Genomic DNA, 23793 nt, shown 5'->3' on the forward strand with positions numbered 1-23793 from the left:
GTTCCTGTTTGTACTGTATATTTTGTCAATAGTTTGTATATTCTTAGAAGTCGCAAGTTAAGAAAAAATCATTAACATTGAAGTTAAGGTCATATACAAGGTAAAAAAACCACATTACTCCATGTTTTCTCCTAAATCAATTATAAAATTAAGAATATAGATGAAATCGTTCTTTAATTATATGCTTATTATTTTTTTATTTTTTTTCATTATTTTTATTATGTTTTTTTTTGTTCTTGGGTTAATTGCTATCAGTTTTATTCATTTTATTACATTGTAATAGCCCTGAATGAACGTTTAAAAAGGTTTAATTACATGTAGATTAGATAAACAGCTGTTGGAAATAAAATGGCAATAACTGAAAACAGGAACAATTACGGCTAGTGTCCCTATTATAGATCAATCGTAAATTTATATATATTAAACTACATCAACTCGTTAAAGTATCTAAATTGAATAATGTAAATTACCATTGCTACAGCTGTACTAAATAACAAGTTCTCTTATCAATCGGTTTAATTGCTTTGATTTGTTCATGTCTAATATTTTGTAATTTCCGTTTTATGAAAAAAAAAATTGAAATTTTAACACTATAAATGGTATTAGATATGGGGAAAATAGTTTAGTCTACCTGGGCTGCTTTATCTAACTGAACAATGTTGACATGTTTTGTATTTTTAGGTGGTTTTGAATTTCTTTTGCTTATCTTTATTCAGCCAGGAGGCTTTGTGTTTTGTTATGAATGCAACAGGTTTGTATGAATGCACTAATTCCTATCTTCATTAGTATAAATTTTTTATAAGCACAAATCGTTATATTTTTATGCTGTTTAGGGCTGTTTTGAAATAAAAAGTAAATTAATTAAATTTAGACTCAGTTCTCATCATCATATTTTGTTATATTTATTTATCATATTTGTATTTTAAGTACTAAGAATCGCTGTTGTGTGAATTACTACCAATCGAGATTAAAAGGACAATGCACAGGTAATGAGAGGCAATACTTAAATGTTTTTACATTTCTATTTGCATGGTATTACTTTGTTTCCTGACTGTATACTGACAATGAGGTTATCTGGACTATATGTCTATGCCAAAATGATTTAGAATGTCCGGCAGGAACATTTGGCTTGAACTGTAGCAGTACCTGTGGAGACAATTACTATGGACGACTGTGTAAGGAAGAGTGTAACTGCACTGATGGTCAATATTGTGATCCAGTCCACGGATGTCTAAACAATCATAGAGATACAACCAAAAGAGAATCCGGCGTTAATGAAACAAATGCAGGTACACATGTTGCCAATCTGTTGTTTATAACGGGTAATTGTTCAACACTTTAAGTTAATATCTAGCAAAGTAAAATCAATTATAGTTATGAATTCCATCTGCCCAGTCTTGTATTCTTTATTATTCTGAATGTGATACATATCTATTGATAAATGTTTCATAAAAATCTGCATTTCATTTTTGATATTGTCCATCCATATTTTTATTGATTGCAAGGTATTGTAAGCAGTCATTTTTTTCTTGTAATTTTTGCAGTTAAAAGAATTGCAAGGTCCTCAGAATGTGAAAGGTTTGACAAAATACACTCGGTTAATTTACTTTATTTTCTCTCTCTCTCTAATTTCCCTGTTTTTCAAAAGAGGAACAGCTATCAAATAAATCCGTCTTTTTTCTCAAAGAAGTAGTATTTTACGAGTGGTGCAATCACTTTCACTCTTATGCGGTAAACAATCATAGGAAAAACACTGAATTAGATATAATATAGAAATAATTCTCTTTAAATTCCTTGAAAATTGTGTGAAAAGAAGAAAAAGTTCTGAATCAATAAGGACAACGTTAACTTTAGTTATACTCAATACACGTTTCTTAACGGTAAACACCAGATTTGTATTTTCCTTGTCAACATAAATTATTGAGTAAAACGTTCGCAAACAAAATAAACATAACACATAAATATCACTACGAATATCACTGTGCAGGCTAAAATAACATCCAAACTATAAATCTATATAAACAGAAATAAATGACTCATAAAACACAATGCTATATCATCTTTCTAAACATTTACCTTTGAAAAGCAAACAAATCAGTTGCTTTAATCATTACCTCAAACGTTTTCACAGTTGAGTGTTTATTTTAAATTTCAGTAACATAGGACGGTGCTGTCCAAATTACTACAAAGTAAATGGCAACTGTACAGGTAACAGAATGGATTTGTATAATTGTCTGAATCCTTTATTTCCATAATGTAAAATGAAACGTGTTTTCAGTCATAATTCACGTAAACTCTTACACTTAAGCATTGTTTTCTAGAAGCTAATCAAACAAATACTGAATCGTATTAAGTCATAATGATTTTTACTTATTGCTTCAATCAGAATGTCCGGCAGGAACTTTTGGCTTGAATTGTAGCGGCACCTGTCCACGGAATTATTATGGTATCTTTTGCGACAAAGAGTGCAATTGTACTGATGGTCAAAACTGCGACTCAATTAATGGATGTATTCAAAACACGGGTATGTTAAGGCTTCCCGATTATTTTCACAACAATGTGTAGAAAGTCACTTGTCTCAGGTCTGTACTTCACAAAATAAGACGTCTAACAAACTTTGACGTTACGATCTGTATTCGTTTGACAGTTATCAAAAATGCATCATAACGTTATAAATGAATTTTATTGAAGATTAATGCACCTTTACATAGACACTGTTGTTAATACTAGTGTAACTAAATGCAATATTATCAATATTGAGCATCAAATAATTATCAGTTTTAAAGCTTCGTATTAGGTAAAGACTAAATAATACTTATGGTTTGGAAACTGTTATTGCTACGCACACGTAAATTTTATGAATGGGTATAATTCAATGCTTGTACAAAACATGTAAACACAAATGAAAGATCAATGCAATCTTTACATATTTAGCGTGAAGTTTGGAGAGAAAACAATAACCAATGCGACTCATGCTAGGGGAAACCGACCAATTGACCCAATGTTAATTTTTTGAATGGGCGAACTGTTTTGACAATATTTAAAATGAACGAAATATTAAATCGTCGTCAAAAGATATCATCAAATATTGTGTTGGATATCGCTGTTATTTTATATAATAAAGATTAAAAGAAATTTGTCAAGTTAGTGTATTTTTTCGATAATGATACCAGTACCGCTTTCGATACTATTTTAGCTTCGGAAAATGTAATGTTGCTGCCAACAAGCGTTACAAACAAAGAATGGAAACGGTAGTACAAACTAGGAATGCAGTAATGCTTCAAATTGAACTTGCTGTACTTTTAATTTTTACGATTAACAAAAAAATTGTATGGACTAAAGTCAAAATAAAAACAACAATAGTATAAATGACAGGCTCAAACCTTTCTTTAAATTTCTTTTGATATTTATCCTGCAGACTTTAGTGTACATGCATCGTTACAATTATTCTATTTGTGCATTATTTTCTATAGGTAAGTAAATTTTGATTGTTTGATTTACCTTGTAGAAGAAAATATATAAATTATATGTAACATTAATAGATGAGTTATATGTATTTTGTTACTCAACTCATATATAATCAATAAAACATCTAATATTTTAATGTTTTAATACTTTAAAGGCGACGGACCTTCTTCGATTAGCACATTTATATTGCACATCTTAAGGGAATGCTTGTTAAAAATATCAGATTTGTAATATTACTTTAAAATAACAAGCACAAAATGAAAAAATGTTCTTCGTCATTAATAACACTTTTATTGTGCATGAAGTGACTTATTTTACTATGCTTTAATTGTGTATACCGCTATCTGCTTTCATAATTATGATCATGTTTTACATTGCAGTATATTCACCTTCTACGAAACACTTTACTGCAACACCAATTTTGGAAGACATGTATATGTGGAAAAATATGACATTTGCCCTCACTGGGTCAATTGTAACTGCACTCGCTGTGGCAGCAATAATGTGTTTAAGATCCAGGTAATACTTATCTTAAATTATTTGCAAATAGCAATTAACAGTATAAGAAATCAAAATGTATTTTACTGTTTTAGGTTGAAAAAGACTCAAAGACAGCGGTCTTTAAGATGCCATGGGGAAGACCAGGCAGATCTTACTGGTGAATATAAAATAAATAAAAAAATATTATGAATTTTAAGTACATGTTTACAGCATAGATAAAAATGTCCTTTTTAAGCTGCTAGACGGGACCACGGAGAGGCAAATATTGAAAATATCAACCTTGATCAGGAAAATGCACATGAAGAAACGGCAGACAAGATGGACAACCTATATGCCGATTTAAGGTCATCTAAACTTTTAGATACATATAGCAATGTTACAAAGAAAAAAAGTTTTGCAACATGCAGCACCAACAATGACATTCCGAAAGAAGATCATTGTGATTCAAACAATGAATTTCTCATTGAAAGTCTGATGATGTATACAAACTCGAATGAAGAAGCCTATGCCAAAGATGAATCGGTACCAAATTATGAACAATTTCAAATGCCCTTCCAATACAGCATACTCTCTTTGAAGAGAAACCTTGACCCATCTGCTGCAGAATTATATGGTAAGACCGAATATAATAATGCCGATGCATATGACCTTGTCAATGTGTATGAAAACAGTGGAAGTAGTTCCTCAAGTAACAGCCAGTCAGAGATGGAAACATTGTTAACCATCTTAAAAACGGAAAATGAGAAAGATGAACATAGTGATGATGTTGACAGTCTGTGACATATAAATACCATTATTCTTGTATGCTACTCATGTACCTCAAACAATAATTCTTTTAAAAATGATTATGTTAATGAAATAGTAAATGTATATTACTTCATTGTTTTTTAACATGTATGATTTTTTCTTGAGTATGTAATACAATTGCTAAGATATTACTGTCAATACCAACATGAAGACATTAACACGCTATGTATGATAATTATATACAATATTGCAATGACAATTTTGAAATTTGAGATTTGAAAATTTGCTTTTTGATATTTTCTGATTGTTTGAGACTTATATACAGCTGAACAACCAGCTGTTTGATGTCTAACACAGTGATTGGTTGCTTGAATGTGTTTCTTTCAGAATAAACATCCTGATAATCAGGAAAAAACAGATTGAATTTTTAAAAAGTATCAAGAGTTTTATGTTCAGATGTTTTCATCTTGAATAAGAGATATTCATTATGCTTGTTTATGACTTTTTCCTATCTGACAGCCCTAAGTTATTTTAGTAAGTATATTGCTCACCAGTTTTCATGGCGTTTAGATATGTGAAAACTCTTTGCAAACTAGATGTGCATTACGATAAACTTTAAAAAGCCTATTCGATGAGCTTAAACCTGTGATGAAAGTATATTGAATTATGTCATTTCTCAAAGTATTCACAGATGAAAAATGAGAATAACAAACCTTCAACCATCTCATAAATCCATAAAACGAAATACAAATTCAAAGCAGAGCAACAGGGACCACCACAAAGATAAGGTAGGATCAGGTGTCTAGGAGGAGTGAGCATATCCTCTGCTGACCGGTCACAACTACCGTGTGCTCTTTGTCGTAATCGGGAAAAACTCGGAAAAGTCCGTAAACAATTAGGTGATTAATTATGGTTTAACAATTAGTATGAAAAAGTCAGTCAGCTTGCGATCCAGTAGAAGATTGTATTTGCTGACAAGGCCGTTGTATTGACCATAGAACTGACAAAAATAAAATGAATTTAAACAAGGCTATTGAAAGTCCCATAAACAATATTCATACATTTTTACACAACATTCAAACAATTTTTATAATGTTCTATTCTCCCTTCTAACGAGTTAGCTGTATTCTTAATATGAATACCTTTGGGTTTTTGCAGCTTACTAGCATTGTAAAAAAACACCATGTTACAAAAACCAGTCACTATATTTGTGTGCAAACCACATTGTGTACTACATGAATGTCTCACACAAGTTCTGAAGTGATTAAAAGAAATAGTAAAATAAAATCTTGGTGCGATCAGTTATCATTATTTTTGTCCTGTACTTTACTCTATTCTTTTGAATTGTCTTCGACTTTTTTGTCGTAATGTAGTTGTAAGCATTTGAAATTCAGATGGCAAGTTCTTAAATTACTAAAGATATATTTGGTAAAGTTCAACATCAGTATGTTTTCAAGTATAATTGAATCATCCATGATGCAATTCCTATTGCTGGATTTGTTAAAAAGAAAATTTAATTAATAAAATAAATTACCCACAATGAATCTAACCAGTATGTCGTATTTATCGTGTAGCTTAATCATCCTGCAATAATAATTTCTATTTAAAATTCACTTTAACAAAAAATTTCCCGATTTTTTATTTTTTTTTTACTTGATTGGTTTTCGACATTAAAAATAGAATTCAAGCTTATTTAAGCAAATTCCTAGATTTCAGTGACGTGCTTAATAGCACAGTATTAGTAATATTATGCATTTTTTTTCTTGTACATGCTTTATTAATCAAACAAATGTTTTCTATTAATCATTTGTAAACAAAATGTATTAACAAAGAAATCTTATAAGAATTAGCAAAATGTTTAAATGGTTGCTGCTGATGACAGATAATTACAATTTGCAAGTTATACGCAAAAAATTATAAAAATACTATTTTAAGTCTTCCAAAAATGACGTTCTGTTGTTTACATAGTTTACGTAGATGCAATTATATTGTTGATCACATTCTCTTTAATATTTTATTCGAACAAGTTTAGTCAATATCAAAGTCTATGCTTTCCTCCTCTTTAAATAAAGTGAAAAAAAAAGTTTTCAGTAAGAAAATTGGCATAGAAGAACATTTATACAGTTCTGATTCAAGGTGAAACTATCTTTCAATATTCAACATTGATAATGATTTTTTGTATATCTTTATAAATTGTTTTGTAGACAACTAATTGAATTTCTTAAGACAAGATGTACATGTAAGAATGAAACATTAGTAGGTTTTACTGTGAACAAGGCAACCAATCTTTCATAACACAATTCACAGGCATTTATGTTTATATCAAAAATAGTTTTGAAAATAAACGTCTACATATTATTCTATTGTAAGCAGTATAATTCAAAATGACTTACAAGGGAATAATGATTATCGATCCAAACGGTACCTGATATATGATAGTCAATTTTATTACAGTAAATATCCTTCGACCCGTCATTGTAATAAGGACCGAATCCTCATAACATCATAAAAGCAACACATATTCATCTTCTTGTTCAGAAATACATTAGTAGTAAAACATTATTTTTAACCTCTTAGTGGAAAATTCAGAACAGGAAATTTCATTACATGGGACTCAATATGCCCATTCGACATCAAAGCTTTTATACCAATATATTGATTTCGAGTGGGATATCACTTAAAATGTTGAGTTTTTAAGAGTACGGGTTTAAACCCTAAACTGATATTCATCAAGTTTGCAATTATAACTTATTGAAGTATAAAGTGTTTTCAAATCATTTTAGAAATACTGAGCGTAAAAAACGTCATGCTGAATTTCAAAACTCATCTCTGTATCTATGAACAGTGCTATCACTATACTCAAAAGACTTACTCTGTACAAGCAGGAAGTGATGAATTTATGTCGCAAATATGTTATCTGATTGATTACGGTGCAACAAATAAGATGATTTTTCCTTTTACTTTTCTTGCCTTTAAAACATTTCTTATGAAGAATATGATTTGTATTTAGCGCGTCATATCTTAAAAAAATGTAGACTATATATATATATAGTCTACACTCCGTGTAGTGAACATTTTGATATGTGCGGGAGAGGCCGGTTTGAAATTTTTCCATTTTACAAAGTCCGCGAGGAAAGTGATCAGTTGCGACTTGCAAAAGAACAATATTTCATAAAAAAATTTAAACCTAAACTTAATCGATAATTGCATTATTTATTCTGCATTGACTTTATTTAGCTTTCATTTCAATAACCTCTTATTTTAAAACAATATCATTTGTACATATTTTATTACGTTTACATGTATTTGTAAAAAATATTTGCCGCCATCTCCAAATATTGTTTACACTGTTCGTGACGTTGTCTACTTTATGACGTCATAATAACGACGTCAACGTTTGTTATTTCTGTTATAATTTGAAATCCACTGAAGAGCCGATCAGGCGAAAGCGCTCTGGATTAAATTTGAAAGAAATGGATTATTGTGTTATCGTCTACTGAAAACATTTTTCTATATCGTTACCTATACCAAAGACTTATTCGTTTTTATATATATATATATATATATATATATATATATATATATATATATATATATATATATATATATATATATATATATATATATATATATATATATATTATTTTTTGCATATTGCCATATTTTACACTCTTGTGCATATTGCCATTTACAACAATATTTTTAGATATACTCAGAGTTGTTACAAACCATAAAAAAAATGAAAAGTTAGGCCAGGAGGCCAGAATGATCACTTATATTGACGACAGGATAAAATACTTGAAACCAAAGGCATGGCTTTCCAAACATTTAAAACATAGAAATATAAATTATATAATTAAAACATGAATACTATTTCACTTTTTAAGAGATGCAAACATACGCCAAAACAAATACGTCGTTATTCAATGAAATAATTTTAAAAAAAATAAATTTTTCTTACTTCAATTATAATGTGAAGTGCTTATTTGGGAAATCATTTGTTTTACGATCTCCACCCAGTGTATTACGATGTCGATAATTAAAAAAGGAAACAAGAACCTTCTTTACTCTTCCTTGCTAGCAGGCAGATATAAACGGCGGCATGCATGGGATGGTCACATGAAACAAATTAGGACGTATTGGTAGTTTGTTTTGTTTTGGTTTTTGGGGATTTTTTTTTTGTTTACTAATACATTGCCCATTTCTAGAACACACATTTTGTATCAAATCATACAAGATTTGTTATAGACAAAACTCTACAAGATTTTTCTTTATTACTAATTGTTGAAGTTAGACTGATTTGCAATGGGATGTATAATATAATGTAGGCAAACTGTAGCGGGTGAAAAATTTTATAAAGAAAATGAGAAGTGGTACTCTAAATCAAGTAATCATTTACATCTGTCATTGATCAGTTGATCAAATAATTTTGTCTTCCATTCACATTTGTGGATAAATTACAATACACGGTAGAGGTTAAACAATAGATGAAAACAAACTGTTGCCTTTCTCTAGCCACGTAAATCTTATGAAGATAACAAGGCAAGTTATCTTGAAATGTTACGTTGATGAAATATTTTAATACGTTTAAAGCCGTACACACAACTTAATTATGTTATAGAAAACGAATTGTTTAGAAATACATACTTTGAATATTTCAAAAGAATTCAGATTGTTTAAATAGATGCAATAAAACTCTTTTGTACATTTTTAACATATAAGTATATATTTGAAATATGTAGACAAAACATAATGAAGGATCAGTGTTAATCCCTCTGAGTTATGGCCAATTTATTTTGTCCTTTTTGCACCTATAATACACGCGGATAAGTTAAGGCAACTAGGTTTTTAATGACCGTCAAAATTATGATAAATTTAAAACTGTTATTTTTATGAAAACAGTGCTGAGAATCACATCACGTAAATGTGTTCCCAATGATATTATGTTTCTTCTTCGGAATTGACTCGATTTTTGAAGCTGCCGTACCATTGTATCACGTGACAATTAAAAATAGATCAAATTCTCACCCTAACAAAAAGTTGAAAAGTGCAACACTATCCCGAAGTTCATTTGTAAGCATGATACAATAATTCGATCGGCAATTAGTTCATTTCTATTAGTATTATTGCTAGAATCCTATTGTTAATCGCATAAATATTGTCATTTTTCATTGAAATGACTACATATTTTTCATTGACAGCAACAAAGCCAAAGATTCTAACAGCGTTTTTAAAGTATTTTAGGTCATGAATATACTTTTTATATCTGCCAAATTCATCTTTCATACTAGTTGGGGTAGTGTTATACTTTTGCCTTTTTTATACATACTGACAGAGGAAAAGCCGGTCAAGCCAAGTAAATGTCTATCTGCTTACCTTAGAACACCCGTTGATAAAACAAAATAATCATGCCTGTATTATCCTGATTATATCCTAACTGAAATTCATCAAAATCTTGTGTAGATCTGTATCTATATAAAATAAGTCTTATTTCGGCGTTGTTTACACTCCATTCAAATAATTTGTCTCCCGTAATTGATCTTCTCTAAGAAACATGCTTTGTGACGTCATCAATGATAATTGTACGTTATACAGAGAAAACGAAGATATGTTTAGATATAGTCTGTCCAAATATATTAATGTAGCACATTTGGGCGATTTTTAATAAAAATAGAGTTACCTGTGAAAGAAGTGCAATTGAAATAGTTGAAAGGTATAATTTCCATTATAAAAAGATGGGAAATGTTTACATCACCTCTCCATTCGGAATACACTTGGAATACATCGCGCAATTATTCAACGTTATCATCCGGGCTTGCTGCAACACAAAATCCCCGTATTTTAGCATTGTATTGAAACCTGATAAGCTAACAGTGGCGTTTCGACTGAGAGATCTTGGAAATTTTTCATACTTTTAAATGAACATTGTATGAACCTTGAGGTATTTTTAAATATTAAGCAATTAAGCAAACTATGAATTCAGGATATCTTGGGACAAACTATAAAAGAGTTTCTAGTAACATTTTAAGTCTATAGTTTTAACAATTAAAACAAGAGATAAAGTTAAAATTGACATGTTTCGGAGTAAAATATGACATCGTCCTACTTGTTGTGACGTCATATCGATCAAAGAAATTTTTACTTAATCGATCGCTGAGAGTGGCCTAATCATACCCGCGCATTTTCAGCATGTTTATGATTTGTTGACAGTATTCATTATTAAGCAAACTTATATCTTTAAATATTTCTTTTTTGGATTATACACAATGGTCACACTGAATAGAGGAATAACGAAAAATTGTTTGAAGCTGCAATTAATTGTTGTGACCTTTCCGCACTTAAAATAGACAATTTCTATAACAGTTGCAATTTGATTTTAAATAAAAACATTTGAATATCAATTATTTTATATGAGTAATCTAGTTTGTCCAGATATGTAATCAGTATCATTTTAACATAAAAAAAAACCCCAAAAACATGGGTGTTAGTGATGTCAAATTTTAGATATATGGCTTCAAAGGTAAAATTCTCGTAAAAAAATGGCTTTAAACTGTTTTAAGACATTTTCTATATATTTGCATTAATTCATGCTAAACGTCTATCACTTTTTCAAGATTTAATTTTATACATGTAAATCAGAACCTATAGAGTATGTTACACTATCAAATGTTGAAAATGGGAATAATGAATAAAATTTCATAAAAAGAAAAGTACCTTGGAAAATCATAAAATTGCTTGTTTCTGTCATTTTCGTCTAAAACACCTCTCACCTTTCAACTCAGGCTTGTAAAATGAGTAAGCAAAATACACTTTAATAAAGAATTTTTTCTGGTCAAATAGTGTTTAAATAAAAAGAAATAAATTCAAAACAATTTATCTAAACGAATATGCAATTTAAAGTTATTCCATATACCGCACTCTCGGCACGACCAAGATAAACATAGATCCTCAATATAATTGAATAATCTATTATCTATTCAAGGAAATTTTTTTATTAAATCATTTATGTACACAATTTCCTTGTATGTATTACAAATGTACGTGTTCTCCGTTTCACCCCTTCAGTTAAACAAAACAAAAAACAAAAATAACTCGCAGAAATGCATTTAGTGAATGTTGAATGTTTTTTCTATGTAATATTCCAATTCATGGCTTGTACAATATTTTTTTAATGTAACAGGTAGGTTATAAGATACATGCACTTTTTTGGTTAGTCTTCCGCGCTCTCTCTCTCTCTCTCTCTGTCTCTCTCTCTCTCTCTCTCTCTCTCTCTGTCTCTGTCTCTGTCTGTTCCGTCTCTCTCTTTCTCTCTCTTTCTTTCTATCTCTCTCTCTTTCTCTCTCTCTCTCTCTCTCTCTCTCTCTATATATATATATATATATATAAATATATTATTTGCCAAAGTTTAATAAAGAGAAGACTTAAGGAACCAAATCCGGAAACATGTGCTGGTCAAGATTGATATGCGTATTAGTAAAAAATATATTAGCAATGTATTTACAAATAGAATCACCATGTTAAAACTAACATAATTTCCCGTATTTACTGTTTTCTGTAAACTTCATAGCATACTGTAAAGAAATTGATATGCCGTTTTCAAGTAGGATATTATTTTACATTTTTTGAGTAAAAACATTTTTCTGGTGAACATTGTTATCCATAGCGTCGCATGAGAACCATATTGTTCTATCACCAAAAAGTTGATTTTGAGAAAATTGAACTCAAAGTTTGAGACCCTATATCTTTTAATGCATATGTCCAATTGAATTAAACCTTTAACATTTATATTTGTGGGAGTTATTTCTGTTAATATAGACACTGTAGTTGGCTGTAAGGGTTCCAAAAATATCAAATTCGACGTTGTTCATTTGGAGATAGAACACTGTTACATAACCTTTTTGCATATCTATTGATAGTTATATTGTATTTGGAAATAGCACAAATTGGTTTTATGTATTATATAAAAATAAAAAATATATTTGGAGATACACCATATTATATGAAAATAAAAAGTGACTAATTAATAAATAATACTTTTATTTTTATGAAACTAATATATTTTCATAACTGGAGAATGGTATGCAGTTAGGTTATATAGCTTAGTTTTCTATTTTTTATTTAAAGTCGGGGGGGGGGGATAATATGGATTCAAAAATAATTGAAAAAGAACCACAAAAATGTTTTGTTATACTTTAATAGTAATGCTCAGAACAATAAGTTGCTTTTCTCAACATTAAACATAAGTTTGAACATCTAAATGATGCAAAATTGCAAAACTCAAAATGCTAGAAATTAAAAAATGCAACATTTTCTCATAACTAATTTCTACGTAGGAACTCAATGTTTTTCTGCTTGAAATATAAGTAGGTAGCTATTACTTCCTTTTCAAATGGCAAAATACCTCAAAGAATTCACGGTCTTGAAGGGGCATGAATCTTAACATAGATTCGAAATCATGTTTCTTTTCTTTGGAAAGAACAGGAGACTTTGAGATATTCTTTGGCAAAGGAAGATAAATGTTTGGACATGGGTCCTTGCTTCTCGTAGTCTGACTTCTTATGGAAACATCTGTAAACTCTATGTCTGCAAAGGACATTTTGAACTGCACATGAAAAGGTTTCCCTGATACATACTGGATATGCTTTACTTTTGAGTATGGCACGTTACTAAATTTCAAAGTTGATGAAACTCTCTGCAAATTGTAGAAGTGGGATTTTTGTAATTGTATGACCTTTGAGTGCTTAGGCCTGATATTTCTTAAAACTCGTAGCAAAGAAACAGGACTGTAAATTTAAGATATTCGGAGGCCTTTTTCCATGTGACTGTGAATGTTGTCAACTTCCTGGATGGAGGAGTGTCCAGGTGTACAGAACTTTTGAGCTATCTTATTTATGCTAGGGTTTTGGGACATAAAGGTCTTAAAGGCTAGAGACATCACAGAATTACGATTCTGTGGGACACAGGAATCAGACCACAGAATTATCGAGTTGACTTGTGGATGGTCCTTCAAGACAGCACTAAGGATAACTTGGAGGGCACTTGCAATTTCATTTGCGCCTCTACCGGCAATGCATTCTGCCCATATTGCATTATATGCTTTTTTATCTAATGAACAATATGGGCAGTTAAATTGAAAACATTCAGTTTTCGCTTGTAGAAAAAATTAGAAACATTTGCTCTCGGACAAGTCAGGACATTCTGCAAATCAAAACAAAGGATGGCCTCTGTTTTGTTAGTTGATTTTCTGTCACTTTCTCGTTCTTCACGTGTTTCAGATTTATCTTTTTGATGCACATCGAACTTTTCTTGCAATGTTCTTGTTACCTTGTTTGCATCTGTTTCCGCCTGATACTCCATACACTGATCACACCTATCTTTTTTTGGTACATGGAAGCCTAGGTTAAATTCTGTATTAAAGATATTGCGATACATGTGAGACTTCACAGGTACAACATCATTCTCAGCACACTTCTCAACGTAGAGATTATACATTTTAGACAAATTAAGATCTGAAGAGGATGTTCTACAGTAATGAGATGGCATCCTAGGGAAGGACTCAATATGCTCTCTTATAAAGGTCCGTGCATCATCTGTAGTTCGTGATTTTGTGTGTTTACCTCTTTTGTCTGTGAACTCATTTCTAGCTGCCTTGTCATGAAACCACTCAATTCTTCTTTGACTTATGTCAATGGAACTTAAGTAAAATTCCTTACAAACTCTAACTTTTTCCTCCCCCTTTGCAAAAAAGTATCTATATAAGTATTTGCGTCTCGATTTAGCAGCTGTAGTTCTCACACGTTCTTTCACCGTCCGCTCTGTTGTTTTGGCATAAAATGCATTCTTTCCATCATCTGATAAATTCCAAAACTTGGTGAATATAACATCCCTTTCCTCGGATGTAATGTTTAAGCTACATCGAAATTTACATTTTCCATTACAATCTTTTCTGTTCTTTATTTCTCTTTTTCGCTGGATATTTCCTTTTGAGTCCTTGTATTCTTTCCCTGATTGACGTTGTCTCTTTCTTATATTCTTTTTCCATTGATCTTCGTTTCGTGTCCGCTTTCTGCTTTTTCTTGCACCTATATCCTCTCCTGAACTGCTATCACCAATTAGAGTATTTTCTTCAGTATCATCCCTAGTGGTGTCTTCTGACTGAACATTTTCTGAAAGGCTTTCTTCCTCAGTGGCTGTTGACGCCTCAAATTCTTCCTCAGTGGCTGTTGACGCCTCAAATGCATCCAAATTATTGGCCTCTCCATCTGATGAATCGCCATTCTCCTCATTTATGTTAAAGTCTGGATCGTTGGGATCTTCAATAGAGCTTTCTTCTTCAAAACTTTCAAATAAGTTTTCAGGCTCCTCGATGTTAAACGAATTGTTGTTGCTATCAATAGTACTTTCAATGTGACTATCAGAATTAAAATCGTTTGTTTGCTTATCTGGATTTGAATTCAAGTTGCTTAGAGATAATGTGGCATCAGAAGACAACACTATGACAGGGTCAACTTCGTAGGTCTGATTGCTTGAGTTGTCATTTTCACATAAGCGATCAAGCAACATCAAAGCTTCTTCAACATTCATATTTTGTAAATGTTAAATTGACAGTCACAAAAAACTGATGTAATCTCGCTTTCAAACAAATAATGGTTAACTGAAGCAGCTAGAGATAAAGAAAAGTACTGAAGATGTCTGCAATTTTCTTTTAGAATCCTTTTACACTGTGACACATTCAATTCTATTCCACACCCATCCAGAGTAAAAAGATTCTGTTTTGATGCTACTGCAACAAATGTATATGGCGTTATATTTGTAAATGATAAGAATAGGTGGTCCAATTTTGTGCAGTTATGAATTTCAAGAAATTCACTGTCATGCAGAAGTTTGCAGCCTGTTAAGTCTAACACCTCTAGTTCTGGGGTCTTCCGAAGGAATGAGAGCGAAGTAATTGTACTGTCAGATAGATCCAACCAATATAAGTACCTACACCTCTCCAAGGAACCCTCAATAATTGTGTTTGGAATCTGGATTTCAAAATTTGAGCGTGGTAATAAAAATTTTCTGAAGCAGCTCGAATGTTGCAAAATTCTTTCAAGATCCGATGATTTTACAGCAAGTTCTATGTCAAATTCAAAGAAACGCCACAGTATTGAATTCTCTTCAATAAGTGAATGTAGCCGCTTACATGTTCTATTGACTACTTGGAGTAAAAATTGTAGATCAAATAATTTGAAAATAGACACTAATATGTTGTCTGGGAGTTCCGTCAACTTTAACCTTTAACAGAAATACATAAATTTATTAAGTTATATCAGAAATTGTTTAAAAATCCCACATTTGCTTCAAATCAATAAAAATGAAAAAGCATCACAATATTGGTTTAATGTTCCAATTTCTAACAAAAGATAAATATGTTTAAAATCAGAATGTTCTATCTCCATTTGGAAGTTTGTTGCCTGTTAAAACTGCTTTTTATTGATATTTTGAACATTATGTGAATATTATTTTACGCTGAAACTCCTCCTGTGTCATAATATTATAAGAATTATGATAAACAATGAAAAAAACATTAAAAATAATAGAATTATACTGACCCAATCTTGTTGTCGTCCATCTGCATTGAAAACACATAGCCACATGTGGTCAAGACACAATGCCATTGGTCAATGGACATATAACATTTTGGTTCTGATCAATTTAAGGGTTTTGGAGATAGAACAGAAAAGAATTGTTTATACCTTTGTATTTGATCATTTTCTCCATAACTTTGTATTGTGTTAAGAAAGAGGTGATTGTAAGGATATCAGTGATGTATAGAACTCATTTTTTTCAAAAATGGCACATAGAACATTATGGTTCTCAAGCGACGATATGTCAATTCATAAAAAGATTCTCTTTTTTTTTCATGCATATGAACGGTCAATTTCTATCATATGACCGTGCTATGAATTTTATTTTTTAACTTACTATGCTTAAATCCAAAAATATATAGATACTTCTTTATACTAGAAATAGATTTTCATGACAACATAATAATTTTGTGACATTTTGACGTCACTTTAACGAAATCAACGCATATACGTAGTGCAGCCAATATTTCACTATAATTTTACACTTACAGAGATTTGGTTTTTTATCTTTTACAATAAAAACAATCATAGCCTTTTGATATCAGTCAATAATGATTGAATAGACCTGGCCCTTGTGCCATAAAACTTAGACAAGCTCAGTTTGGATCTAAGTCCCACTTTAACACTATATATTCTTTTTGTTAAAAAGAGACTGAGATCAAAAGCGATCGGCTAAGTTTTATGGCCCCGGAGCCTGATAAGAGTATATTAACCTCAGGCTTCGTCCTCGTTTGATATACTATCATAAGGTCTATAAATCCCTGCATTGACCTCATCAAAGAGCCATAGTTGTGTGATATTGAATAGCTGAATTATGTTTTTATTTTCAGTGACAACCACAAGACCTTTGAGTGTTGTCCAGATTATTACAAAGTCAATGGTAATTGTACAGGTAACTAATTTGACAGTAAATGAATTTTTGTCTATATTTTATATATTATTTATGTTTGCATTATGCTCTGTTATAAATACTTTATTAAGGTTTTCCGCTGGGAGCTGAAAACCTTACTATTATTCTGAAAAATTTTCAAATTTCTTATTATTTTTTTTTTCTTCTAGACGCCAACTTTGATCCTTAATATCTCGCTTGTTTGTTCACCGATTGTTTTGAAATGTTCAGGACTGATAACATGCCGCGTGGTGTTGTCGTTGCATATTTTAGTTGAGAAAAATCCCTATCCGGTTTTGAGTTATTCCCCTTTTAGTAAAATTTAACGACTTCTTTTGTCTAGGGGGTTTAGCTTTAACGATGACTGGCAGATTGTTTATTTCAAGCTTGTGGGTGGAATGTAATCAGTTTCACATGTTATATTACATAAAGATGTCCTCTCCCCTCTTTTTCTCGCAGCAACTATTTTTTCAAAACTTACGTAAAAAAAATGAATTATCATGGAGTTGCCCCCCCCCCCCCCATTTTGGTAGCATGTAAAAAAAATGGTATGAAAATCATGAAATTATGAGTGAAATTTTGAAAAGTTTTTTGAAAATTCAGAAGAAAAAAATTTCTTTATTGCTTGTCAAGATTTGTCGGATGAGTTTGCCCCCCCCCCCCCCCCCTCTTTCAAAAACGATGCTACGTGCCTGGAAATTACTCATTTCTTTATTCCCCTCTTTAATAAACAAAATAAACCAACAAACATAACCAATCCAGATAAATATAATAACATGTATCAAAAATAAACTTAAAAAACAAACTACACATTCATCCTTTACCCACAATATTGCCTTTTCGATATTTGTCATCGTTGTAGACCCGTGTAACAATCTGTTAAGTAGGTACTTGCACGACAAAGAACCCCTTGCTGATCTACATTTTCATTAACGGTAAAAGGAAAAATATATTTTGATTTATTTTTGATATTTTTTTTTATGTAAAAAAGAGAAGAAATTAGTTCTCAGTCTCTCTTTATGCCTGTTTTTTAGCGGTTAATCCAAGTTCATTTTGAATATCCTTTTGTAATTTAAAAAATGCGATGTAAAATTTTTTTCATGCAATATTTCGGATTAAGCAATGAAGAGTTGTTTCTTTAAATTTTATTAGACCAGAAAATTGTAAAATGCTAACATTGAAAATTGTGCCCGATTTTTTTTTTTTTAAGGTAAAACTTCATTGCTTAAAAAAAATGATTCTTTGAGACAAACAAATTGACATAATTAATAAGATTGACACTCTAACTGCAGGTCTGTAGCTTTTAGTCTGAAAAAGAATCGGATGGACGACCTAGGACACAGATCGTCCATCCGAATTTCTTGAAAATTGCCATTTCTTTTGTACGCGGACGCAATACTCACCGAGACTAAATGGTTTGTATCTTAAGTTTTAAGTTTTAACTGCTTTGAAAGGTAATATTGGTTTTCTGATAATTATGAACATGAATAATTAAATAAAAATGGTTAAAATTAAAGTAAAATTACAGGCATCGGTCTTCTCCATGCGCGGATCTAGAAGGGAAAGGGTTCCAGCCCCCCCCCCCCCCCCCCCCAGCGAAATTTCTTTAAATTATGTGTACATTATAAACTTACCAAATATGCCTCGAACATCCCTAGGCAAACTCAAATAACCATCTGACTTTTCAACACCCACCGGAAAAATTTTCTGATCCGGGCATGTTCCACCTCCTTAAAATACAAAATTATTCTTCAAAACCCCCTGTAAAATTTCCAGGATCTCCGCATATATACTAAGATATTCATTGGCGCTTGCGTTCGATAAAAATGCGTGTAAAACGTTTGCCAATGGTCTTTTTACTTTCGTACCGGGCATAACCACAGTCCCACTCTGTGAATAAAATGCGGCGAATCAAACTAGAGACAACGTGTTAAGATCTGTATTTGCTTATAAACATGTAGTATCATCGTGCAAAATGCACTGTTCAATTATAATTTTTTTTTTGGACTTTACTTGTAAAATTCAACATCTGTTTCGTAATTTTTTCTCAGAGTTTATTTCTTACAAAGTTACTCTTTTATTTAGTGATTTACACTTTTCAGACTTTATATGTGATTTCAAAGAGACAGAGTGTCATGTATCAAGGACTGTTAATCTCTTAAAACAACATTGTGCAATTATCAGATTTTCATTTCTTGGACATCAAAGACTCATTGAGTTTATTTAATTATTTTATATCTGTGAACCTTTCACTCAGCGTATTTATATCATTACCTGTCAATTTATACTCATTGTTAAGATTCTTATAAATACATGTAGTTATGTACAATTGTCAATGCGCAGTCTGGAATACGGCGGCCAGCCCCGGCCACGTCCGACTCTCCCAGAGTCTTGAGTCCGGAAGCCACTACTGGCCATATCCGACTTGTCTGTAACATGTCTGTCTGTTTTATACAAATTGTTATAATGTTGCCATCGTTGAGTCTCGTCCAATTTTTGTGGAATCCTGCATCAATTGCCTGTTTATTTCTCTGGAACTGTATACTGGTAGACCTTCGGGAATACGGCAAACCTACCCTTCGTTTTAGCTTACGGCCCACGGCGCGCCACAACCTTATACCTTATACACTTTACGCCAACATTCCCTCACCCGGTTCGTACTGCACACGACCGATGCATATCCAGACGAATTCTCTAGCACCGTAAAATCTACGCGGTCACAGAAATATAATAATTTGTTTCTCAGTGTTTATACATCTAATATTGTACTATGGTCAGCTATCAATTTTTTGTAATACGTCACAATTATGACGCAGCTACGACGGAAAACCTAATCGTTGCTTGCAACGAGCTCGTCTCTAGTTTTAAACACTGTTCGTTATCACAACGGATCTTAGAACTTCATCATAGACAATACGTGTCTTGATATCATATTTTCAAACAATAAATGAGACAACCTATAAAGCGTAGGTAAATCAGACTTCTACTGATGCTAATCACATTTTGTATTCAACCAAGATTGACCAGCTGGAACTTTTGGTCTGAACTGTTCTTCTATATGTCCAAAGAACTTCTATGGTCAGTTTTGTCAGAAAGAGTGTTTTTGTCGTCATCAATATTGTCACCCGGTCGATGGCTGTAACATCAATAACTTCACAACCACTGGGTAAGCTTAAAACTAACTGTAACCGCAATCTTATTTGTTTCTCTTTTTTGAGATTTGCAGCTGTTTAAATGGTATTTATTTCTAAAAATTTACCGGTAAATGACGAATTTTCATATTTGATAAAGGAGTAAGACCTATCAATTTCACTTCAGTTAGATTCAACTCTTTTGACTCAACGTAAGACTGGTACTATATTATTTTTCTTCTTTTTTTTCAGAGACAACTTTCCATGTATTCCAAACTACTATATTTTAGATGGTAACTGTACAGGTATATAAATCAATGTGAATTAAAATTTAGTATTTCCTGAAACATAAAATGCGCACAGTTATGTAATGTATTTATTCAATGAAATTCACCATATATAGTGCTGATAAAATTCAGTTTTAACATGTATCTTATTTACTTTTATTTAGAATGCCCAGTTGGAACATTTGGTGTGAACTGTAGTCAGACATGTCCAAATAATTTGTTCGGTCGTTTATGTATGATACCATGCAACTGCTCTGATGGCCAATTTTGTAACCACGTCAAAGGCTGTATTCCAAAAAATAATGACACAGACAATGGGAAGATGATTGATACAGGATTAACTACGGTTGCTACAGAAGTAACAACGGTTGTCACAGAAATAACAACGATTGCTACAGGAATAACTAAAGGTTAATACTAAAATATGTTCGAAATGCAAAAGAAACTAATACATTTCCCCACTAATGATTTAAACCATTTATGTATTGTTTTGATTTTTCTGTTTAAGAATGTCCGGGTGGGATTTCAGGTGTAAACTGTACATAGACATGTCCGACGAACTGTACAATTAACCAATTATGTGACATAGTCGACGGTTGTCTACAAACAAAAAGAGACACAGATGACGAAAATTCAGTCACATCAACAACTGATTACTTTTTTCATATAAAATGAAGCACTGTGCATTTTTTCTTAGAACCCTTAATACAGCATGTTTAGTTAAAAATAAAATAGTCTAACTAAAAAAATGGGACCACTTGTGTAGAAAAGTACACACTTGTTAGAAAAGTATAAAAATATTTCTATATAGCACACTTTCCATACAATGATAACAGCTCATATTTAAAAGATTAAGTTTTTAGTAAAGTTTTTACATGTAATAACTAATTCCCAAATAGGAGAGTAAAAACGTTAATTAATTCATAAACATGTTTAGCAACGCCTTTTAAAGCAAATGCAATATCATCATGAATTTCACTAAACGAGCAAACAAATAATTAAAAGTAAATATTCTTTCAAGTGAAACCTTACGAACGAATAAAACAATTATAAACCCATTTTCTATAAATTGTTATTTAATCTTTGTGTTAAATTTTGTTAGCAAATCTTCACGCAGGCATATGAAATATTTATACGCATTTGAAAAATCACAAAAATGCATTCTTTGTTATTGGGAAGCAAATTGCTACAAAATAATTCATTGACAAGATTTCATTGTGTTAAGAATAGAAGATGTCTCATTTTCTGATCAGACATTTATTTTAACATTGTTTGTTGTTTTTGATTGAAAATCAAATCATTTAATCATTTTCGACACCTGTTATCGTACTTCCGGTTAGAACAACAGTATCGTTACGCGAGTTTGATGATTCTTGAAACCAAATAATTTTCAACAGGACATAATAAGTAAATATATTTTTTTCATGCTGCAATTAAAAAGCACACTCTTTGATATTTGTTCACTTGCCTTTATCATTATTTTTATGTAACACTTCTTTTGTAAAAACAAATCCTGGTGTCCAGTTATTTTTTGTAAGTATAAAAGCTTAAGTTCATTATATATAGCGCACAACAAAAATGATATCAGATTATTAAGCTATTCAATAAAATTAATTATTTATTAGTTTTGTTCCAAACATATAAATATATACAACCTAAAAAGTTGAGAACAATATTTTTTTCTTTTTTTATATGTATTGCTTTTTTTTTTATTTGCAGACATCATAGTATTAATATTTCATGAAGTTTTTCATATCCTGTATAAGTAAACGGATTTCTTTGACAGCAGTCCGCCAGTGGACGTCCAAGTGGGAAGAAATTTCGTTTGCTTTGATCGGAGCTGTTTTCGTTGTTTTAGTTGTTGCAGGAGTATTTAATTTAAGATCAAGGTATCTTTATATATAGATAAAAGTCCGTATTCACAATGCTTTATGATCAGTAATTATTCTACCAAGGTGAGTAACTACACGTTTGCTTTTACTTTAATAGATTTAAAAAAAACATTGGTCGTTTTCGTATACAGAAGAAGACCATGGGGACGCTTCTTGTAACTTCAACTATTTCGTTAAGCATTATTTTCAAAGAAAACAATTGATGCAGTTATAATTTATGTTAATGCAATCTTAACTTATTTCAGTAGCCGAACAAAACATTGAAGTTGCAAATATTGTATCCCCTACTCATTCCACTCAAGGACACGCCTCTGAAGAGAGGAGAGACGCATTAAGTAACGTATATGACGATTTGAGATTATCTCAAATGATGGATAGAAATACAGTCCCTGGTACAGATTTTAATCATTTTGCGGCATGCAGTGAAGAGACCTTAAATGAAGAAACATTTGATATGTACTATGAAAGCGTTTCAAAACGACATTATATCAATTCCTATACGGAGACAAGCGGTGAGGAAGAAATGGCAAACAACTATGAACACTTCCAAATACCAACAGAATACAGCATTCTGTCCTTAAAGAGAAACATTGACCCGTCTGTTATAGAGCTGTATGGTCAGCGCGAGAGAGGCAATGACGGAGCGTATGACGTCATAATTTGACAATATTACAATGTAAGAATGAAACCTCTGTATCTGTCTAGTGGTTTTTCTTCCTGAAAAAAATTCATATTAATTTGTATTAATCTACCCAAAATCATCAAATCATTAATTTAAAACCACATTTCAGGGAAGGAGATGGATATTTTTGTTTTGCTAAATGAGGAATTCAAAGTCCGTTTATATATCAAACTTTAGAAATGTTCCTTTTTTAAAGATATTGTCCGAGCAATAACATATAATTGAATATTTTTACCAATTTATAAATTCATGCAAGGAAATCATTTTTAATGGTTTTATATCTGTAGATATCTTCCTTGTCGGTATGTACTCTATCTCTGTCCTGTAGCTACACAAAGAGTGAAATGTATTTAGTGCATGGCGAATGTTTCATCATTGTAACATCACAAAACATGACTTGTGCAAGATGCTTTGAATGTAACAAGTATATTACAGCATAATATACTCTACTATAGACAATCTTTTGGGATCTTTTGCTGTTTACTTCTCTTTCCTAAGCTGTTCCTGTCTCTCCCATTCTCTCTCTCTCTCTCTCTCTCTCTCTCTCTCTCTCTCTCTCTCTCTCT

General features: G+C 31.4%; 1 protein-coding gene and 1 non-coding gene across 2 annotated transcripts; both read left to right on the plus strand.

The window, feature by feature from the left end:
* Positions 1 to 632: 632 nt before the first annotated feature.
* On the plus strand, positions 633 to 5125 carry LOC105334444 (uncharacterized). Its single transcript, XM_034482786.2, has 9 exons — positions 633 to 751; positions 928 to 986; positions 1107 to 1289; positions 1545 to 1578; positions 2156 to 2208; positions 2387 to 2524; positions 3849 to 3987; positions 4062 to 4126; positions 4205 to 5125. The coding sequence occupies exons 1-9, from the start codon at positions 657 to 659 to the stop codon at positions 4747 to 4749; spliced, it is 1311 nt and encodes a 436-aa protein (XP_034338677.2). The 5' UTR covers positions 633 to 656; the 3' UTR covers positions 4750 to 5125.
* Positions 5126 to 11759: 6634 nt separating this feature from the next.
* On the plus strand, positions 11760 to 23132 carry LOC105323934 (uncharacterized). Its single transcript, XR_010712511.1, has 7 exons — positions 11760 to 11896; positions 17177 to 17238; positions 20254 to 20401; positions 20619 to 20671; positions 20818 to 21063; positions 21162 to 22542; positions 22791 to 23132. It is a non-coding gene; the product is annotated as an uncharacterized protein (transcript).
* Positions 23133 to 23793: the final 661 nt, after the last annotated feature.

The sequence above is a fragment of the Magallana gigas genome, chromosome 3 (genome assembly GCF_963853765.1).
Source record: "Magallana gigas chromosome 3, xbMagGiga1.1, whole genome shotgun sequence".
In the NCBI taxonomy this organism is placed as follows: Eukaryota; Metazoa; Mollusca; class Bivalvia; order Ostreida; family Ostreidae; genus Magallana; species Magallana gigas.